This window comes from Oncorhynchus kisutch, linkage group LG15, assembly GCF_002021735.2.
Source record: "Oncorhynchus kisutch isolate 150728-3 linkage group LG15, Okis_V2, whole genome shotgun sequence".
NCBI lineage: Eukaryota > Metazoa > Chordata > Actinopteri > Salmoniformes > Salmonidae > Oncorhynchus > Oncorhynchus kisutch.
The window spans coordinates 47,218,540-47,237,983 of NC_034188.2; the positions used below are offsets into that span (position 1 = coordinate 47,218,540).

The 19,444-nt window shown below is 39.5% G+C and overlaps 1 protein-coding gene across 1 annotated transcript; it reads left to right on the forward strand.

Annotated features, from left to right (window-relative positions):
- The first annotated feature begins 644 nt into the window (after positions 1–644).
- Positions 645–7,028, forward strand: LOC116352695 (zinc finger protein 501-like). Its single transcript, XM_020502648.2, has 2 exons — positions 645–869; positions 4,086–7,028. Exons 1-2 carry the CDS (start codon positions 731–733, stop codon positions 5,132–5,134), a joined length of 1,188 nt encoding a protein of 395 aa, XP_020358237.1. The 5' UTR covers positions 645–730; the 3' UTR covers positions 5,135–7,028.
- The last annotated feature ends 12,416 nt before the right edge of the window (positions 7,029–19,444 follow it).

Consider the following 19,444-nt stretch of genomic DNA (forward strand, 5'->3'; position numbering starts at 1 on the left):
AAATATGTAGTGAGTGTAAAGTTTGTTTTAAATTCTCCCTCATTAAACACCAATCAATCAACACATGCTTCTATTTGAACGACTTAATATACTAATCAACTTTTATGAAATAAATGAAATATAAACCTTTGGTTCCTCAACTGCGTTTGCCCACTCCAGTCAGCAGATGGCGATGTGCGTCTTTTAGGTTCAGGCGACGCTGCCAGTGTGATGTATAATCTAGTGGACGCTCCTTCAACAACAACAGCTAGTCAGACACCTCGGTAGCTTTCTAGCAAACATAGCTACAACATTCACGCTCTTTACACTGTTTTGGTGTATATTAGTCGCTGTGTATAAAACACACGTCTGTCGTATGTACTTGTTGGCCCATTTGATTATATATTTACGTTGTTTGTCAGCTAGCTGGTTTGCTAAGTTAGCTTAGAACGCTAATGCTAACTAGCTAACATCCCCGACCATGAGTTCACTAAACTACTCTTCTCCTGATAAAGAAGAGGAGGTCTACTGGACGGAGAAAGTAACTCTCGTTAAAGAGGAGGAGGAAGAGGAGGCTGTTTCAATAAAAAAACAAGTGAAGGGTGAGGCTGTTACAGTGAAAGAAGAAGAGAAAGACGTTTCAGTGAAAGAAGAGGAAGACTCGTTCAGAGTGAAAGAGGAGGAGGATGTTACAGTGGAGGAAGAGAAAGAGGAGGATGCAGTTTTTGGACTGAAAGAGGAGGAGGGGGAGATGACTGTCACATCCAAAAAGGAGGAGGAAACTGGATATCTGGTCCCGGTTATCCAAACTCATCTTAAGGCAACCAATGGTTCTAACGATGAACTGAGCCGTAAGATGGTTTTGAGAAACGGGGCTCTGATTAACACTAGTAAGTACTGTCTTAAGTACAGAGGCACAAACTCTGCAGTTGTTGAACTGATGTTTGGTGTTAAATGCGAAATCTGCCATTGTTACATCTATATTTGGACTTTGAAATGATTTATTTATAGCCATTGATTCTTGAAGAATATAACACATGCCTCATGAGCTTAGTTCAACTGTTGTACCCCATCAGGACCCCAAATAAACTTGTTTAACTCCAATGTTTGGAAACAATGTAAATCAACACTGTATAGCCTCAACATGGTTAAATATATAATGTTGATGTCATGGATAGTCAGTCATTGCATCCATAGGTCTGTTTATGAATTTGAGAGTAGTTACATTTCTCCAGCCCCATCCATCATCTTACCAAAACAGTGGTGGAATGACAGCTTTGTTATTGTTTAAACTGCAGATTGGTTGATGGGGATTTTTTAAAGGGACAACCTAGGATTTAAACACGAACAAAATGCCTGCCCTGAGACTTGGTTTGGTAAACAGCTGAGGGATGGTGGTTTGAGAAATGTAACCACTCTCAAATTCATAGAGAAAGCTATTGTAGCCACCGTAACCCAACACCTAGCGACCTCGTCAAGAAGTTCAGACATCTTGGTGTAACAGTTATAAGGTGTTGACTTGACAGTCGCTGGAACCGGGTTTGAGTTCAGCTCAGGGCTATCCCCTGAATTCACTACACTATGAATACAAGGACTGGCCATCCATGATGTCATAATGATAGTTTAACCAGGTTTCTAGGCTATATAGTATATTCTAGAATTCATCCATGATGTCATAATGATAGTTTAACCAGGTTTCTAGGCTATATAGTATATTCTAGAATTCATCCATGATGTCATAATGATAGTTTAACCAAGTTTCTAGGCAATATAGTATATTCTAGAATTGCCAGTGTAGATTTCTTGTGGGGGTCAAATTGTTAGAGCTGTTTATAAGTCATTGTTTAATATTCAGCCAATTTGATTCATTCCATTACAATTTAACCAGGGTCTGTAGTGATACCTCAAGCACTATATCCTATCCAAGCCACATGGGAGCCCAACATTGACTACCATTGGCTGGCATGCATAACTTCCAGTGAATTAAGCTTACTGGTGTTCCCCCAGCGTTAGGGCAACCCCATTCCTATTTTAAATTCCTGGAGATTATTGGACATTTTCCAGTACCTTTAGAATTGTCCAGTATCTGTACTGTTGTCTTAGAAGTAGGTAGCAGAATCAATATAGTTAACCATTAGACATATGTGATTGTGCAAAGCTGGATCAACACACCTGGTCATTCTGGGCCATTGGACAGGAACATTAGTTAATCAGTTATAGGCACCTGCAATAGGAGTGTGCATGTCTGTTTATTTTGGTGTCATTGCAATGGTCACGCCACCAATAGAATCAATGCTATAATGTCTGAGCCAATCAGAGAATGAAAACTAAGCAGAAAGATAAGGGTGGCCAAGGCTAAAGGGTATTAATCATTTACATAAAGGGGAGTGACTATGTTATGCTGTGGGACAGTTTTTTGTAGTCTGAAATGCTCTCTAACTACGTCACATTTAGTGTCTCCTTATGTTGCGCTGGGAAAACAGTTTTCATGGGCACAGACATCCTAAATAATTTCAGAGTTTACTAAATCCAATGGTTCTAACCGAGAGTCACCTTAACTTACCTTAACTTTAACACCCAAATCGATACTGTCATTATCGCGGTTCTTCAATAATTACACATAATACTTAATACTGTTGCTGTTTAGTTACAGTCACATGTTCAACAATCATCAGCTGATCCAGGAAATCATTTTCTGAATGACAGTCAAATGACAAACATCACGACATGCAACAACAACCAAAGTGCTTCTTCATTCATTACACCGGTAAAGACAGTTGTGCCATGCTCCACGTTGGATTCAACATCCCTAAAAAAAATTGTGTTTATAATGTGTTATTGTGTGCTTGATTTACAGTAGGGTCTTGTTAGTCTGTTTGGACACAGAGATACTTTTTTCACCTGATATATTAAATGATAGGTCTATGTTGTTTTAAGGTGAAATTATGGCTCCTACTGTTGGTCTATGTTATTGTTAGGTGAAGTGGGGCGGGGCGGCAAGTGGGTCGACAGGTAGTGGTTAGAGCGTTGGGCCAGTAACCGAAAGTTTATAAGATTGAATCCCCGAGCTGACAAGGTAAAAATCTGTCGTTCTGCCCCTGAGCAAGGCAGTTAACCTACTGTTCCTAGGCCGTCATTGTAAATAAGAATTTGTTCTTAACTGACTTGCCCAGTTAAATAAAGGTCAAATGAAAAGCTATGGGTCCTACAGTAGGTCTATGTTGTCATCAGGTGAAGTTATGGGTCCTACAGTTGGTCTATGTTGTTGTTAGGTAAAGTTATGGGCCAATTTGTTAAACACTTGGTGTTCAAACCCTCATTGTCAGGCTGATGGCAAAGCTAGCCAAAGAGCATTTTACTTGTTGAAGTGTTTTAAAAAAAGTATAAAGCAGTCGATTTGCGACAATAACACAAACATATTAAGCAGGAGATTCAAACGAACCTTACAATTATAATCCAAAAGTAATGTGAAATGCACTCATAAGCAACCTGGAAATGGAGGCTATTTTTGCTGTCAGCCTATGAGAACTCCCCTGAGTTTCCCCCCACGGTGGTGAATTAGTGAATAGACACAGAGCTTAGTGTGAGTTTCCTTGAGTAGCACTCATGATCTTGCGCTGTAATATTCAGAATACATTGTGGAAAAACTAAAATCTTCACTCACCATTTTTGCTCCAGGCAGGTATACTACATCCATAACTAGTGGTTTCCTCATTACCAGATATACTACATCCATAACTACATCCTCATTAGCAGGGAGGAGTTTCTGCAACCAAATTGTGTGTGCTTTGCCCTTGTGCTGCAATTTTAGCAAACACAGAAAGTGGCCTATATTGGAGACCAAAATTCGTCTGGCACATTGCTTAGGGTTTCAACAACTTTAATAACTTATTTCTAGCCTCCAATCATTGATTTGACTACTAATGTGAAAACAAAACAAAATATGACTAATGTTTCTAATTTTAAGACAATTGTCAAATAATTTTAACATTGATTAGATGTCAATTGTTGTACAACATCATGGCTACGCTGTTGGCATCACCTTTTACAGTGGATTCCGCTGTTGTGGGCCTTTTACCATCTGTCTGACTTTGTTGTTCACACAGGAGAGAGACGGGACTACCGTGGGTCCTCTGGGGAGCCTCAACAACCTCATGATGCTGACAAGGCAGAGAAGACTCTCTCCAGATCAGAACATGTCAAGAAACCCCAGCAGAGATCCACAGGGAAGAGAACTCACTGCTGCTCTGACTGTGGGAAGAGATTCACCACCTCATCAGGCATTAAAATTCATCAGAGAATCCACACAGGAGAGAAACCTCACGGCTGTGATCAATGTGGGAGGAGTTTTGTTCAATATGGCCATCTGAAGATACACCAGAGAACACACACAGGAGAGAAACCTTATAGCTGTACTCAATGTGGGAAGAGTTTTAGTCATTCAACCAGCCTGATATCACACCAGAGAACACACACAGGAGAGAAACCGTATAGCTGTGATGAATGTGGGGAGATTTTTACTCAGCTAAGCAGCCTGATATCACACCAGAGAACACACACGGGAGTGAAACCGTACAGCTGTGATGAATGTGGGAAGAGTTTTACTCAGCTAAGCAGCCTGATATCACACCAGAGAACACACACAGGCGAGAAACCTTATAGCTGTTCTGAATGTGGGAAGAGTTTTACTCAGCTAAGCAGCCTGATATCACACCAGAGAACACACACAGGAGAGAAACCTTATAGCTGTGATGAATGTGGGAAGATGTTTACTAGGTCTAGCAATCTGACTCTACACCAGAGAATACATACAGGAGAGAAACCTTTCAGCTGTACTCAATGTGGGAAGAGTTTTACTAAGCTAAGCAACCTCATATCACACCAGAGAACACACACAGGAGAGAAACCCTATAGCTGTGATCAATGTGGGAAGAGTTTTGTTCAATCTAGCTATCTGAAGATACACCAGAGAACACACACAGGAGAGAAACCTTTTAGCTGTACTCAATGTGGGAAGAGTTTTATTTCATCTAGCCTTCTGACAGTACACCAGAGAACACACACAGGAGAGAAATCTTATAGCTGTAATCAATGTGTGAAGAGTTTTGCGACATCTGGGCAGCTGACAATACACCAGAGAACACACACACAATAGAAATATTTTAGCTCTAATTGATGTGGGAAGAGTTGTACTCGGTTAAACAGCCTGATATGACACCAGAGAACACACAGGAGAGAAATATCTTAGCTGTAATCAATGTGGGAAGAGATACTCTGATAAATGTTATCTGATCAAACATCAGAAAATACATGGAGTTGTTTCATGATATCAATGAAATCATGTCACAATGTAGAATGTTTTAACATTGTAGCAGGAGTATTTTAATGATGTCACAATGTAGAAGCCTAAATGTTTGCCCCTTTATCAATTGATTTCAACATGATATAGATATTAGCCTCAGGGGAAAAATCCAGGCTCAGAATTGAAAGTTGAGTTGTGTTACACTTACCACGTTGATGACCGACTTGAATCAAAATGCAACACTCCAAAATGTAGCTAGCTGTTTTCTTAAAATTGTCCTCTATCCAGTGATGTACACATTTCTCCCAGATTCCGTGTGGTTTTTGAGCTGTTAGTTTTAACCGGACTTGCAACCTCATCTCCCTCCTTTCGCAGTTGATTTCAACAGATGAGTTATGACACATAAGTGTTGCATTCCATTGTTTAGCGACCCCTAAATTTAAATGCATCACTCCAAAATGTAGCTGACTGTCTTCTGCAGGTTGTCCTCTAACCAGCGAGGTAAAAGATATCTCAAATTTCCATGTGTTTTTTAGTTGTGTTAGTTTCAACAGCCCGTACAACCTAGTCGATATTAGTGATGTATTGCTACTTGTCAAAACAACAACGTTTCTGGTGCTTGTGCAGTTTATATGGTGCTTGTTTAAACAAATACAAGTAATATGATTATTGTGGCAGATGTTTGTGGATATTGCACATTTTATGTTTAGGTTTTCAATTCATCCCAAACTGTTTCTGCATATTAGTTATTGATTTGGACAGGTTAAAACTGTGGTTTGACATCGGGATATCCTACCTAGCAAAATGTCATTGAAAAGATGTTGAAAATAAGACTATGCCCGTTTTTTCAGTGACTTGAAAATAACTTAATTTCAACTTACTTGCAGGTAGCCTAGTGGTTAGAGCGTTGGGCCGTCATTGTCAGCCAGAATTAGTTCTTAACTGATTTATTTACATTGACGGCCTACCAGGGTATAATAAATTGGTCTATAATCAATTTTATTAACAATCTTACATCACTCCAGTATTTCTTGGCAACGCTCAAGTGTCAATTGTCTTTATTCCACTACTGATGAAGCATGACTCAAATCACCTCATATTTCAAACATCCAGCCTGACAAAAGATACATGTTTTATTATTCCATGCCTCACCATCAAGTTAATTATTGCCAATTGTGCTGCCATCCTGTTAGAAGGTAACAGAGCAGCTACAAACAACGCTACGGTGCAGGTCTTTCAATGTAGTTATTTCTTGTCACGCTTCAGCCTTGGAAAATATTTGTTTGTAAGTTCGATTCAAGCATTTAGCTAATGATGATAATCTTGTCATTGATAGAGTTGCTTACATATTAATGTTGGTTGGTTGCATTTACTCACAAATAGCAATGCCTTTCATGTATGTCGTTAGCTGTATTACTTTGCTCGTGGGTCATGCAAGCGAATTGTAAAATATACAATACTGTAGTTTTGTTACTGTTTCTAGTGTAAATGCTTTGTTATTCTACATAAATGGTTGTACATTATTAGAGTAATGAAAGGAGCCAATTACCATATGAGTAACAATTAGCTATATGGTTTGGCATCATGCCAGATGCATGGTACCGCGTGCTTTGTATTTATGCAACTTCAAATGTATAATGTACAGCTACATTATGTCGGTGTGAATTGAATACTAAAGTATATTATTTTCTGTATTTTGCAGTTTCACAACATAAACGTTTTCAATATATTCATTAAAGAAAAGTCACGCCTTGGGAGTTTTATTGAAGACTTAGTTGTTAGCTATCTGTCTAGTTTTGCATGGGAACGCAACTCAAGGGCAGAATACCAATACATATTAACAAAAGGGTGTACATTTGGTTTTGATATTTCATATTTACAATTATGTAAGATTTAGGAATCATAGTTATTCATGCAACCAACATAACATTTTTGGGTACAATTATATTGACATTGTTACCCTGCGTTTATATCCAACAACATGCCTATGGAGTGAACCCTGAGAAGCGAGAGAAGCTCCGCAGTGAGGTGGAAAGTTACTACGGGAATTGCAGGAGTTGGTTGCTGATTGTCTCAAGGGTGGGCAGTCAACAAGTTTTGCGTTTAGCCAGTGCGTTGCCATGGATCACAATTTATTTTGACTGCACGTTTTTCCGTTTTGGGGGCTCTTTCCAAGGGGACGAGAGTTCTAGAAGCTAGTGAGTTTTAGGATTCTATTGAAAGAAAAATGATTAATTATTTAGAAATGTGTCTAATAATCTGTGTCAACAAAAGTAAGAAAAAATGTATACACATACAAAGAACATAACAAATGTTCAGCTGTAGTTTTATATAAGCATGTGTGACAGGTTAAAGGAAATATTCATAGCCTGTTATACATTCAAATGTATTAGTAAGTTCATAGTATGTGAGGATCTTAAAACATCTAAGGTTAAAAAGATGCATTCAGTATTAGTTGATAGAGATTGATAACATTAATATAATTGTGTTAAAGTTAAAATCTGTCAAAGGGTACGAATTGTGAGAGTAATGTGTAAACGTTATATTGATTACTTTATTTTATGGTGCCTAAAAGTGTTAATCTGTGATCTACGAAATGCTCTTAATCTATGAGCCGGAGATCGATTGCTCTGGTCTCCACCCATATTCCTGGGGAAAATCGCTGTCTTTTCTCATTACACTAAACGTTGAATTGAGAATACAACACCGTATCACTCTCGTGATTATTTCTCCCCTGTTTTCAGGTACTTTATTTATGATAAAAATAGTAATTTAAATGTTATAACTCGCTAACATGTCAAGAGTGTTTAAGGTGTGTCTTAGTAACGTCTTGAGGAAGTTAGAGTAAAGTTTGAAGAGAGTAATATTAGCCCTGCTCGGTTGAAGTGAAGAATAGCATCGTACTGAGAGTAGCTGCCATTTTATGTCGATTGTGAATGAACATGTGCGTTGTTAATAAGATATTTTGCTGTGTTATCTGTATAATGGGTTTTCTGTTGTTTTGTAATGTGTTACTTTTGTGAAATGATTACACTAAACGTTGAATTGAGAATACAACACCGTATCACTCTCGTGATTATTTCTCCCCTGTTTTCAGGGGCGTAACACATGCACACTTATGTTTATGAAGAAACAGATGATTGGTGCATAGGCATGGACATAAAGGCCACTCGGGTCCTCTTTGAAGAGGTAGGGCAAGAGCAGAATCGCTGATGTGGTCTCCAGTCCTAGTAAAGCATTGATCTTACTACACTTGCTAATTTTATTACAAAATACATTAGAGAAAGGGAAGGAATAAGAGCAAATACCTCTTCTGTATTGTCCTTCAGGGACTGTCAAAATAGCAGGATGATGTCCTCACCCCTGCCTCTCTACCTCGGCTAGTTCTTGAATTCTCGTTTTGTCTATATCCATTCCATGGACTTGATTAATTTCTGAGAAGATCTGAAAAGATAATTAAGATAATGTAACGTTTCCAAAATGGGATAGTATTGTACATGTAACGTTTCCAAAATGGGATAGTATTGTACATGTAACGTTTCCAAAATGGGATAGTATTGTCCATGTAACGTTTCCAAAATGGGATAGTATTGTCCATGTAACGTTTCCAAAATGGGATAGTATTGTACATGTAACGTTATGCCCCCTTGTGAGTTAATAGTATTGCATGCTGTAGCAGGCTATATAAAGAGGAAGACCTCCATTGACGATTCAGTTCGTTGTAACATCTCGCCTGGGACAGGTCACCGTCGTTAGTTAGTTAGCTAGTTCATTATCACAAAACTGAGAACTGCTCTAGATTGGAAACTTACGTTAATGAGTGTAAAGCCATGTTGGCTTTATGGAAACGATAAACAATATATGGGAACGAATATAGTTGAGGGAAATAATCCAAACCTAGTTGTGCATAGTTAGGACATAATGTTATCTAGCTAGATAACGGCACTGTACTGTAGCTCATACAACGCCGACGGTCAAACCCGGGTTTCTAATATTTACCTTAATCAACTATAGTAACGTTATGGAAGATATATACAGAAAACCATAATTGTCTTCGTTATTTATCATTAGCATCTTATATTATTATAATAAATTATTTCGAGACATATTCAGAGCCAAACATCAACCCAACTGTTGTCGCATCCAAACTTGTCACCATCGTTTTCAGTTGTAATTGCGAAGTTCCTGGAAGAAGTCCAGCAACAACGGAGGTTCCTCGATGAACCCACCTTCTAATGTTCTTTGAATAACCTTTTGGGGCTGTTTTTCATTGACCAAGAACCCTATGGTTCTTAGGGGATCTCAGAATAACTCCAGTTGAACCCTGTATTTTTAGAGTTGTAGTCAGATCCATTTACTCTCAGATTCAAAACATGCTGATTAGCATCAACGATCAAGTCAGCTGCTGCTGCTCCAACACAGTATGAGGTGAGAAGGTGAACTGATGTCGAATCATAATAATTAAGTTAATTAAAATTAATTAGTGAAACTTAAAAAATAGTATATGGCATATATTGTTAACATATAGAAACATCATGGAATATTGTACATCATATTAGCATCAACATACATTATTGTTTCATTCAATTTCACATAATAAGGAAATTTCATATTTTCAAGTTCAGAAGTCAGAACCCATCACCTGCTATGTAAAAGAGACAGAAGAATGCACAATGGTCAATGCTATCCGGGATCCTTGGGACATCCCTACCCTAAACCCTACCGTAACCATTTTGAATGTCAACTTCAACAGGCTAGTGATGTCCCAAGGATGTATCTCTACCTGAAAATACATGATCTAAGAGATTAATAGTTGGTATTCAGCAGTCATATATCCTTAATTACTTTAATGAACTACTAAAATTGTGATTTTGACAGACAGCAGCTCTACACTTTATTGACTGACTGACATCCATCCATTCATCCTTCCAACCCTCCTCAGCCTTCCTCTCCTCTGAAGACCCAGTGAGGGTGGAGCTCAGTCAGAGAGCTGTTGAGGGACTGGTTAGGAAGAACACTTCTACAGCCAGAGAGGTGAGGTGACACATGGTTTAGATAGTAAATATTAATGTCCCCTTAGGGGTTCATCACGTCAGCAAAAGGGAATATGTTCCATCATCTATGTTTATTTACATTAGTGCAAATTGTCCACTGATATTGGTGTAATTTCTCACCCCTTTTGGCTGTATGAAAGTTAATTTCCCCTCAGGCACACACATTTGTTCTTTGATATTATGAAGGTAATTTGTGTGCAATGTACTTTTCCCCACATCTCTTTATATTGCTTATGCATATTTGGTGGCCTGACTATGTCAAAGGCCCATCCTGGTTGTTCTGAACCTAATGCATCTTAGAGTGATCAGATGACAGAAGTCATATTTAGTTGATAGGTGTAACTGAGGACATAGATGCTCCATATCCATTACTTTGAGAGTTTTATATAATATGACTAAATGTGTTTCTTTCTGTGTTGCAGGGGCAGTCAAGAAATGGAATGGCAAGGCCACAGAACATGACATAAGCAGAGCTGTGGGAGACCACCTCAAGCCTCTGGTAGAGCCGGGGGTGGTGTTTACCACTCCACCACGCTGGAAAAGTGGGATTGATCCGTTTGTTTCAGTTTGCAGTAGTTGAATCCTTTCACATGGGATTGATACTGATTTTCATACTAAGAGGGATCAAGAGTCTGTCGATTGGTCGGTCATTGGGTTCATTTGTTGAAATCAAATCAAGCTTTATTTGTACAGCACATTTCAGACATGAATGCAACACAATGGCTTCACAGGAAAAAAACTAATGAAAATGAACATAAATATTTAGTACACAACAAACAGAAGACTAATGAGCACCCTAAGAAAATGCCATTGATTAAAATATTAATTGGATGCAATATCCAAACCCCAAAAAAGAAAAACTCACACCAAACTTAAAGACAGGAAGCAAACCAAAAAGGTGGAGCAACTAAATGCAACACTTATTTTTCATCACTCATCGATATCATGCTAAAATCATTTGTCCGAGAGGAGAGAGATGAGGTTGCACGTCCTGTTAAAACTAACAGCTCAAAAAACACACGGAATCTGGGAGTAATGTGTACATCCCTGGTTAGAGGACAATTTGTAAAAAACAGCTAGCTACATTTTGAAGTGTTGCATTTTGACTCAAGTGGGTCACCAACATGGTAAGTGTAAAAGTGTGAAATCAAATGATAAGGGGGCAAACGTTTAGGCTTCTACATTGTGACATTATTCAAATACTCCTACTAAAGTGTTAACATTCAACATTAATTCATTGATATCATGAAACAACTCCTTCATGTATTTCTGATGTTTGATCAGACACTCTGATAAAAGGTATCTCTTGTCACATTGATTACAGCTATAAGGTTTCTCTCCTGTGTGTGTTCTCTGGTGAATTTTAATGCCTGATGAGGTGAATCTCTCCCCACAGTCAGAGCAGCAGTGAGTTCTCTTCCCTGTGGATCTCTGCAGGTGTTTGAGGTGTTCTGATCTGGAGAGACTCTTCTCTGCCTCTTCAGCATCATGAGGTTGTTGAGGCTCCCCAGAGGATCCACAATAGTCCCGTATCTCTCCTGTGTGAGCAACAAAGTCAGACAGATGACTAAAGGCCCACAACAGAGGTAATCCATTGTAAAAGGTGATGCAAACAGCGTAGCCATGATGTTGTACAGCAATTGACGTCTGTAATCAATGTTAACATTACTTGACAATTGTCTTAAAATGAGCAAGAAAAGTCCAATTTTGTCTTGTTTTCACATTAGTAGTAACATCGATGATTGTCGGCTAGAAATAGGATATTCATGTTGTTGAAACTCTAAACAGCGTGCCAGACGACTTTGGTCTCCAAGGCCCCCTTCTGTGTTTGCTAAAATTGCGGCACGAGGGCAATTGGATTACAGAAACTCCTCCCTGCTAATGAGGAAACCGATAGTTATGATTGTACTATATCTGCCTGGAGAAAAATGGTGAGCAAATATTTGAGTTTTTCACAATGTATTCTGAATGTGAATGGGGGAAAACTCAGGGGAGTAACCTCCATTTCCAGGTTGCTTATGAGTGCATTTCACACTACTTTTGATTATAATTGTAAGGCTCGTTTGAATGTCCTGTTTAATATAATGTTTGCTACAGTATGAATTATGTGTAATTATTGAAGAACCGCATTAATGACAGTATCCATTTGGGTGTTGTCAATAAAGTTACGATTGTATTTTTTATTTCACCTTTATTAAACCAGGTAGGCCAGTCGAGAACAAGTTCTCATTTACAATTGCGACCTGGCCAAGATAAAGCAAAGCAGTGCGACAAAAAAACATAGTTACACGTGGGATAAACAAACGTACAGTCAATAACACAATAGAAAAATCTATATACAAATGGAGTAAGGAGGAAAGGCAATAAATAAGCCATAGTAGCAAAGTATTTACAACTTAGCAAATTAACACTGGAGTGATAGCTGTGCAAATTATGATGTGCAAGTAGAAATACTGGTGTACAAAAGAGCAAAAAAGTTAATAAAAATATGGGGATGATGTAGGCAGTTGGATGGGCTATTTACAGATGGGCTGTGTACAGCTGCAGCGATCGGTAAGCTGCTCAGATAGCTGATGCTTGAAGTTAGTGAGGGAGATTTTAGTCTCCAACTTCAGCGATTTTTGCAATTTGTTCCAGTCATTGGCAGCAGAGAACTGGAAGAAAAGGCAGCCAAACAGGTGATTGCTTTGGGGATGACCAGTGAGATATACCTGCTGGAGCGCGTGCTATGGGTGGGTGTTGCTATGGTGACCAGTGAGCCGAGTTAAGGCGGCCTAGCAAAGACTGATAGATGACCTCGAGCCAGTGGGTTTGGCGACAAATATGTAGCGAGGGCCAGCCGACGAGAGCATACAGGTCGCAGTGGAGGGTGGTATATGGGGCTTTGGTGACAAAACGGATGGCACTGTGATAGACTGCATCCAGTTTGCTGAGTAGAGTGTTGGAGGCTATTTTGTAAATGATATCGCCAAAGTTAAGGACAGGTAGGATAGTCAATTTGACAGCATGAGTGAAGGAGGCTTTGTTGCGAAATAGGAAACAAATTGTAGATTTAATTTTGGATTGGAGATGCTTAATATGAGTCTGGAAGGAGAGTTTACAGTATAACCAGATACTTAGGTATTAGTAGTTGTCCACATAAGTCAGAACCGTCCAGAGTAGTGATGCTAGTCGGGCGGGCGGTTGCGGGCAGCGATCGGTTGAAGAGCATGCATTTAGTTTTACTTGCGTTTAAAAGCAGTTGGAGGCCACAGAAGGAGTGTTGTTTGGCATTGAAGCTCGTTTGGAGGTTTGTTAACACAGTGTCCAAAGAAGGGACAGATGTATACAGAATGGTGTCATCTGCGTAGAGGTGGATCAAGGAATCAACCACAGCAAGAGCGACATCGTTGATATATACAGAGTCGGCCTGAGAATTGAACCCTGTGGTAACCCCATAAAGACTGCCAGAAGTCCGGACAACAGGCCAGGTTGATGAAGACGGCTGCACAGTACTGTCTTTTATCGGTGGCGGAAATTATATCGTTTAGTACCTTGAGCGTCGATGAGGTGCACCTGTGACCAGCTCGGAAACCGGATTGCACTGCTGAGAGGGTACGGTGGGATTCTAAATGGTCAGTGATCTGTTTGTTAACATGGCTTTCGAAGACTTTAGAAAGGCAGGACAGGATGGATGTAACAGTTTGGGTCTAGAGTATCACCCCCTTTGAAGAGGGGGATGACTGTGGAAGCTTTCCAATCTTTAGGAATCTCAGACGATACGAAAGAGAGGTTGAACAGACTAGTAATAGGGGTTGCAACAATGGCGGCGGATAATTTTAGAAAGAGGGTCCAGATTGTCTAGCCCAGCTGATTTGTACGGGAACAGGTTTTGCAGCTACAGTGCCTTGCGAAAGTATTCGGCCCCCTTGAACTTTGCGACCTTTTGCCACCTTTCAGGCTTCAAACATAAAGATATAAAACTGTATTTTTTGTGAAGAATCAACAACAAGTGGGACACAATCATGAAGTGGAACGACATTTATTGGATATTTCAAACTTTTTTAACAAATCAAAAACGGAAAAATTGGGCGTGCAAAATTATTCAGCCCCTTTACTTTCAGTGCAGCAAACTCTCTCCCGAAGTTTAGTGAGGATCTCTGAATGATCCAATGTTGACCTAAATGACTAATGATGATAAATACAATCCACCTGTGTGTAATCAAGTCTCCGTATAAATGCACCTTCACTGTGATAGTCTCAGAGGTCCGTTAAAAGCGCAGAGAGCATCATGAAGAACAAGGAACACACCAGGCAGGTCCGAGATACTGTTGTGAAGAAGTTTAAAGCCGGATTTGGATACAAAAAGATTTCCCAAGCTTTAAACATCCCAAGGAGCACTGTGCAAGCGATAATATTGAAATGGAAGGAGTATCAGACCACTGCAAATCTACCAAGACCTGGCCGTCCCTCTAAACTTTCAGCTCATACAAGGAGAAGACTGATCAGAGATGCAGCCAAGAGACCCATGATCACTCTGGATGAACTGCAGAGATCTACAGCTGAGGTGGGAGACTCTGTCCATAGGACAACAATCAGTCGTATATTGTACAAATCTGGCCTTTATGGAAGAGTGGCAAGAAGAAAGCCATTTCTTAATGAAATCCATAAAAACTGTCGTTTAAAGTTTGCCACAAGCCACCTGGGAGACACACCAAACATGTGGAAGAAGGTGCTCTGGTCAGATGAAACCAAAATTGAACTTTTTGGCAACAATGCAAAACATTATGTTTGGCGTAAAAGCAACACAGCTCATCACCCTGAACACACCATCCCCACTGTCAAACATGGTGGTGGCAGCATCATGGTTTGGGCCTGCTTTTCTTCAGCAGGGACAGGGAAGATGGTTAAAATTGATGGGAAGATGGATGGAGCCAAATACAGGACCATTCTGGAAGAAAACCTGATGGAGTCTGCAAAAGACCTGAGACTGGGATAGAGATTTGTCTTCCAACAAGACAATGATCCAAAACATAAAGCAAAATCTACAATGGAATGGTTCAAAAATAAACATATCCAGGTGATAGAATGGCCAAGTCAAAGTCCAGACCTGAATCAAATCGAGAATCTGTGGAAAGAACTGAAAACTGCTGTTCACAAATGCTCTCCATCCAACCTCACTGAGCTCGAGCTGTTTTGCAAGGAGGAATGGGAAAAAATTTCAGTCTCTCGATGTGCAAAACTGATAGAGACATACCCCAAGCTACTTACAGCTGTAATCGCAGCAAAAGGTGGCGCTACAAAGTATTAACTTAAGGGGGCTGAATAATTTTGCACGCCCAATTTTTCAGTTTTTGATTTGTTAAAAAAGTTTGAAATATCCAATAAATGTCGTTCCACTTCATGATTGTGTCCCACTTGTTGTTGATTCTTCACAAACAAATACAGTTTTATATCTTTATGTTTGAAGCCTGAAATGTGGCAAAAGGTCGCAAAGTTCAAGGGGGCCGAATACTTTCGCAAGGCACTGTATCTGGATTTGGGTGAAGGAGAAGCTGGGGAGGCTTGGGCAAGTAGCTGCGGGGGGTGCGGAGCTGTTGGCCGGGGTTGGGGTAGCTAGGAGGAAAGCATGGCCAGCCGTAGAGAAATGCTTATTGAAATTCTCGATTATCGTGGAGTTATCGGTGGTGACAGTGTTTCCTAGCCTCAGTGCAGTGGGCAGCTGGGAGGAGGTGCTCTTATTCTCCATGGACATTACCGTGTCACAAAACTTTTGGGAGTTAGAGCTACAGGAAGCAAATTTCTGTTTGAAAAAGCTAGCCTTTGCTTTCCTAACTGACTGTGTGTATTGGTTCCTGACTTCTCTGAACAGTTGCATATCGCGGGGACTATTCGACGCTAGTGCAGGACGCCACAGGATGTATTTGTGCTGGTCGAGAGCAGTCAGGTCTGGAGTGAACCAAGGACTATATCTGTTCTTAGTTCTACATTTTTTGAAAGGGGCATGCTTATTTAAGGTGGTGAGGAAATTACAATTAATGAACAACCAGGCATCCCCTACTGACCGGATGAGGTCAATATCCTTCCAGGATACCCGGGCCAGGTCGATTAGAAAGGCCTGCTTGAAGAAGTAATTTTGGGAGCGTTTGACAGTGATGAGGGGTGGTCGTTTGACCGCGGACCCATAACGGATGCAGGCAATGAGGCAGTGATCGCTGAGATCCTGATTGAAAACAGCAGAGGTGTATTTGGAGGGCAAGTTGGTCAGGATAATATCTATGAGGGTGTCCATGTCTACAGATTTAGGGTTGTATCTGGTGGGTTCCTTGAAAATGTGTGTGAGATTGAGGGCATCTAGCTTGGATTGTAGGATGGCCGGGGTGTTAACCTCACTAAGGTAGGAGGCGCTATTTTCATCTCCGGATGAAAGTAAACTTGGTAGATTTGGATAGAAAACACTAAAGGTTCCAAAACTGTTAAAATAATGTCTGAGTATAACAGAACTGATATGACAGGCGATGTTCTATGTTCTGATGGCTAGCATCTGATGAAGGTTCTAGCTATAAGGTCTAAAAAAAATAGCAGATCCATATCACATTGGGTGAGGCGGGTTTCCGGAAGATATATTTTTTTTAAATGAAAAAGATGTATATATTGCAATATTTAAAAAAAAAAAACATACAATTTACAACAACCACGTCTTCATGCTACGCCATCTTGGATTGCAAGATTGGATCAAGCAAACTCTGAAATGATTTAGTATTTCTGTGCCCATTAAAACTGTTTTCGCAGCGTAACATAAGGAGCCACTAAATGATACATAGTTCGAGTGCATTTCAGAATACAAAAAAAACTGTCAGACAGCCAGATCCCCTATTTAAGTTGAAGTTCATCATATGACAAGAGTAACGTTATGACTATAACTACTGTTCCGTGAAGGAGGGATACTAAATGAAACGGCCCCTGGCAGACCACCCAGACCTGACCCTACAAGACGCACACCCAATTACGCATATAGAAGTAGGACTAGTCTACCTGGCCTGCGTGCTAATGTAGGCCTATAAATGTGCCCATTTGGGGATGTCTGATAGTATTTCTGATTGTCTTAACGCACCACCACTAATGAGTTGTGGAGCTTCTCAAAGTAATGCTTTATTCACCTCAAACAGCAAATAAACAAAGTCTAATCCAAATCAATTGCAAATGAGAATAGTTCCTCAAAGTATTTTTGTAAAATATTTCCAGCTCTCACCCTTTCGATAACCACTAGGCATTAAAGGGAAACATGTAATGCTCTGATCCAGTGGAAATGTCATAAAATACCTGATTACTTCTTATCCTTCTCACAAATAGCCTACAGCTGTGTCTGTCCAGAACTCACACTAGCAGCAAACTGAGGGCCTAGAATATTTTATACAATGTTGCAAGCTTGCTATCTGAGTTTCCTGACCTAGTTGATACAATGTTTCAAGTTTGTTGTAGACAGGCCATTTGCAGCCAATGTGATTTCTAGGATATTTATTTTTATCAGGATATTTTCTACTTGCAGAATTTAATGTTTTTATTTGTTGGTTTTATGTAGGCTATTTTTTTTTTACATAGTTGGTAATGGCAATAAAAGTTACTTTTAGATATCTATAATTTTCATTTAGATTTAGATAGAATGTATATTAATCACAGACAATTTTGAAATACTATTATAAATTTAAATGAAACAGAATGCTTCACTAGGGCAGGGGGAAGCATTCAAAATTTTGGAAGAAAAGCGTCCCTGCTACTCAGGCCGAGAAGCTGGGATGTGCATATAATTAGTAGATTTGATATAAAATATAAAGTTTTAAAAACTGTTAAAATAATGTCTGTGAGTATAACAGAACTGATATGGCAGGCGAAAACCCGAGGAAAATCCATCCAAGAAGTACTATTATTTTGAAAGGCTGTTTTTCCATTGAAAGCCTATCCACCATACAAAGACTTAGGACCCAGTTCACGATCTCTATGGCTTCTTCTACATGTGGCCAGTCTTTAGGCATTGTTTCAGGCTTTACTCTGAAAAATGAGGGAGATACAGCACTTTCAATGAGTGGACAGAGGATATTTGCAGCCATGAGCCCAGCGCGTGATCGGGAGCGCGCATTTCTTGTTTACCTTTTCTATTGACAAAGCTTTTGTCCGGTTGAAATATTATTGAATATTTATGACAAAAACAACCTGAGGATTGATTTTAAACATCATTTGACATGTTTCTACGAACTTTAATTGTACTTTTTTAAAACATTTCGTCTGATGTTGAGAGCGCACATTGTGACTTTTGATTACTGATCTAAACGCACCAACAAAACTGAGGTTTTTGGACATAAAGAGGGAGATTATTGAACAAATTGAACATTTATTGTCTAACATGGAGACCTGGGAGTGCCACCAGATGAAGATCATCAAAGGTGAGTGACTAATTTTAATGCTATTTCTGACTTTTGTGAGCCCTCTCCTTGGTTGGAAAATGGCTGTATGGTTTTCTGTGGCTAGGCGCTGCCCTAACATAATCTCATGATGTGCTTTCGTCGTAAAGCCTTTTTGAAATCTGACACAGCGGCTGGATTAACAAGACGTTTATCTTAATCCTATGTATAAAACTTGTATTTTTCATCAATGTTTATGATGAGTATTTCTGTAATTTGATTTGGCTCTCTGAAATTTCACCGGATGCTTGTTTTAAACAATGATTACTGTACATAATGCGCCAATTTCAACTGGGATTTTTGGACATAAAGAGGGACCTTATCGAACAAAACATACATTTATTTTGTAACATGAAGTCCTGTGAGTGCCATCTGATGAAGATCGAAGGTTAGTGATTAATTTAATCGCTATTTCTGACTTTTGTGAGCCCTCTCCTTGGCTGGAAAATGGCTGTATGGTTTTCTGTGACAAGGTGCTGACCTAACAAAATCAGATGGTGTGCTTTTGCCGTAAAGCCTTTTTGAAATCGGACACTGTGGTTGGATTTGCAAGAAGTGTATCTTTAAAATGGTATATAATACTTGTATGTTTGAGGAATTTTAATTATGGGATTTCTGTTTTGAATTTGGCACCCTGCAATTTCACTCGCTGTTTTCGAGGTGGGACGCTA

Bases quoted from the DNA above. Each gene is read 5' to 3' on its own strand.
- LOC116352695 (XM_020502648.2), top strand. From the start codon at position 731: ATGACTGTCACATCCAAAAAGGAGGAGGAAACTGGATATCTGGTCCCG. The intron at 870-4,085 runs GTAAGTACTGTC...TTGTTCACACAG, and splicing joins CGGGGCTCTGATTAACACTA to GAGAGAGACGGGACTACCGT.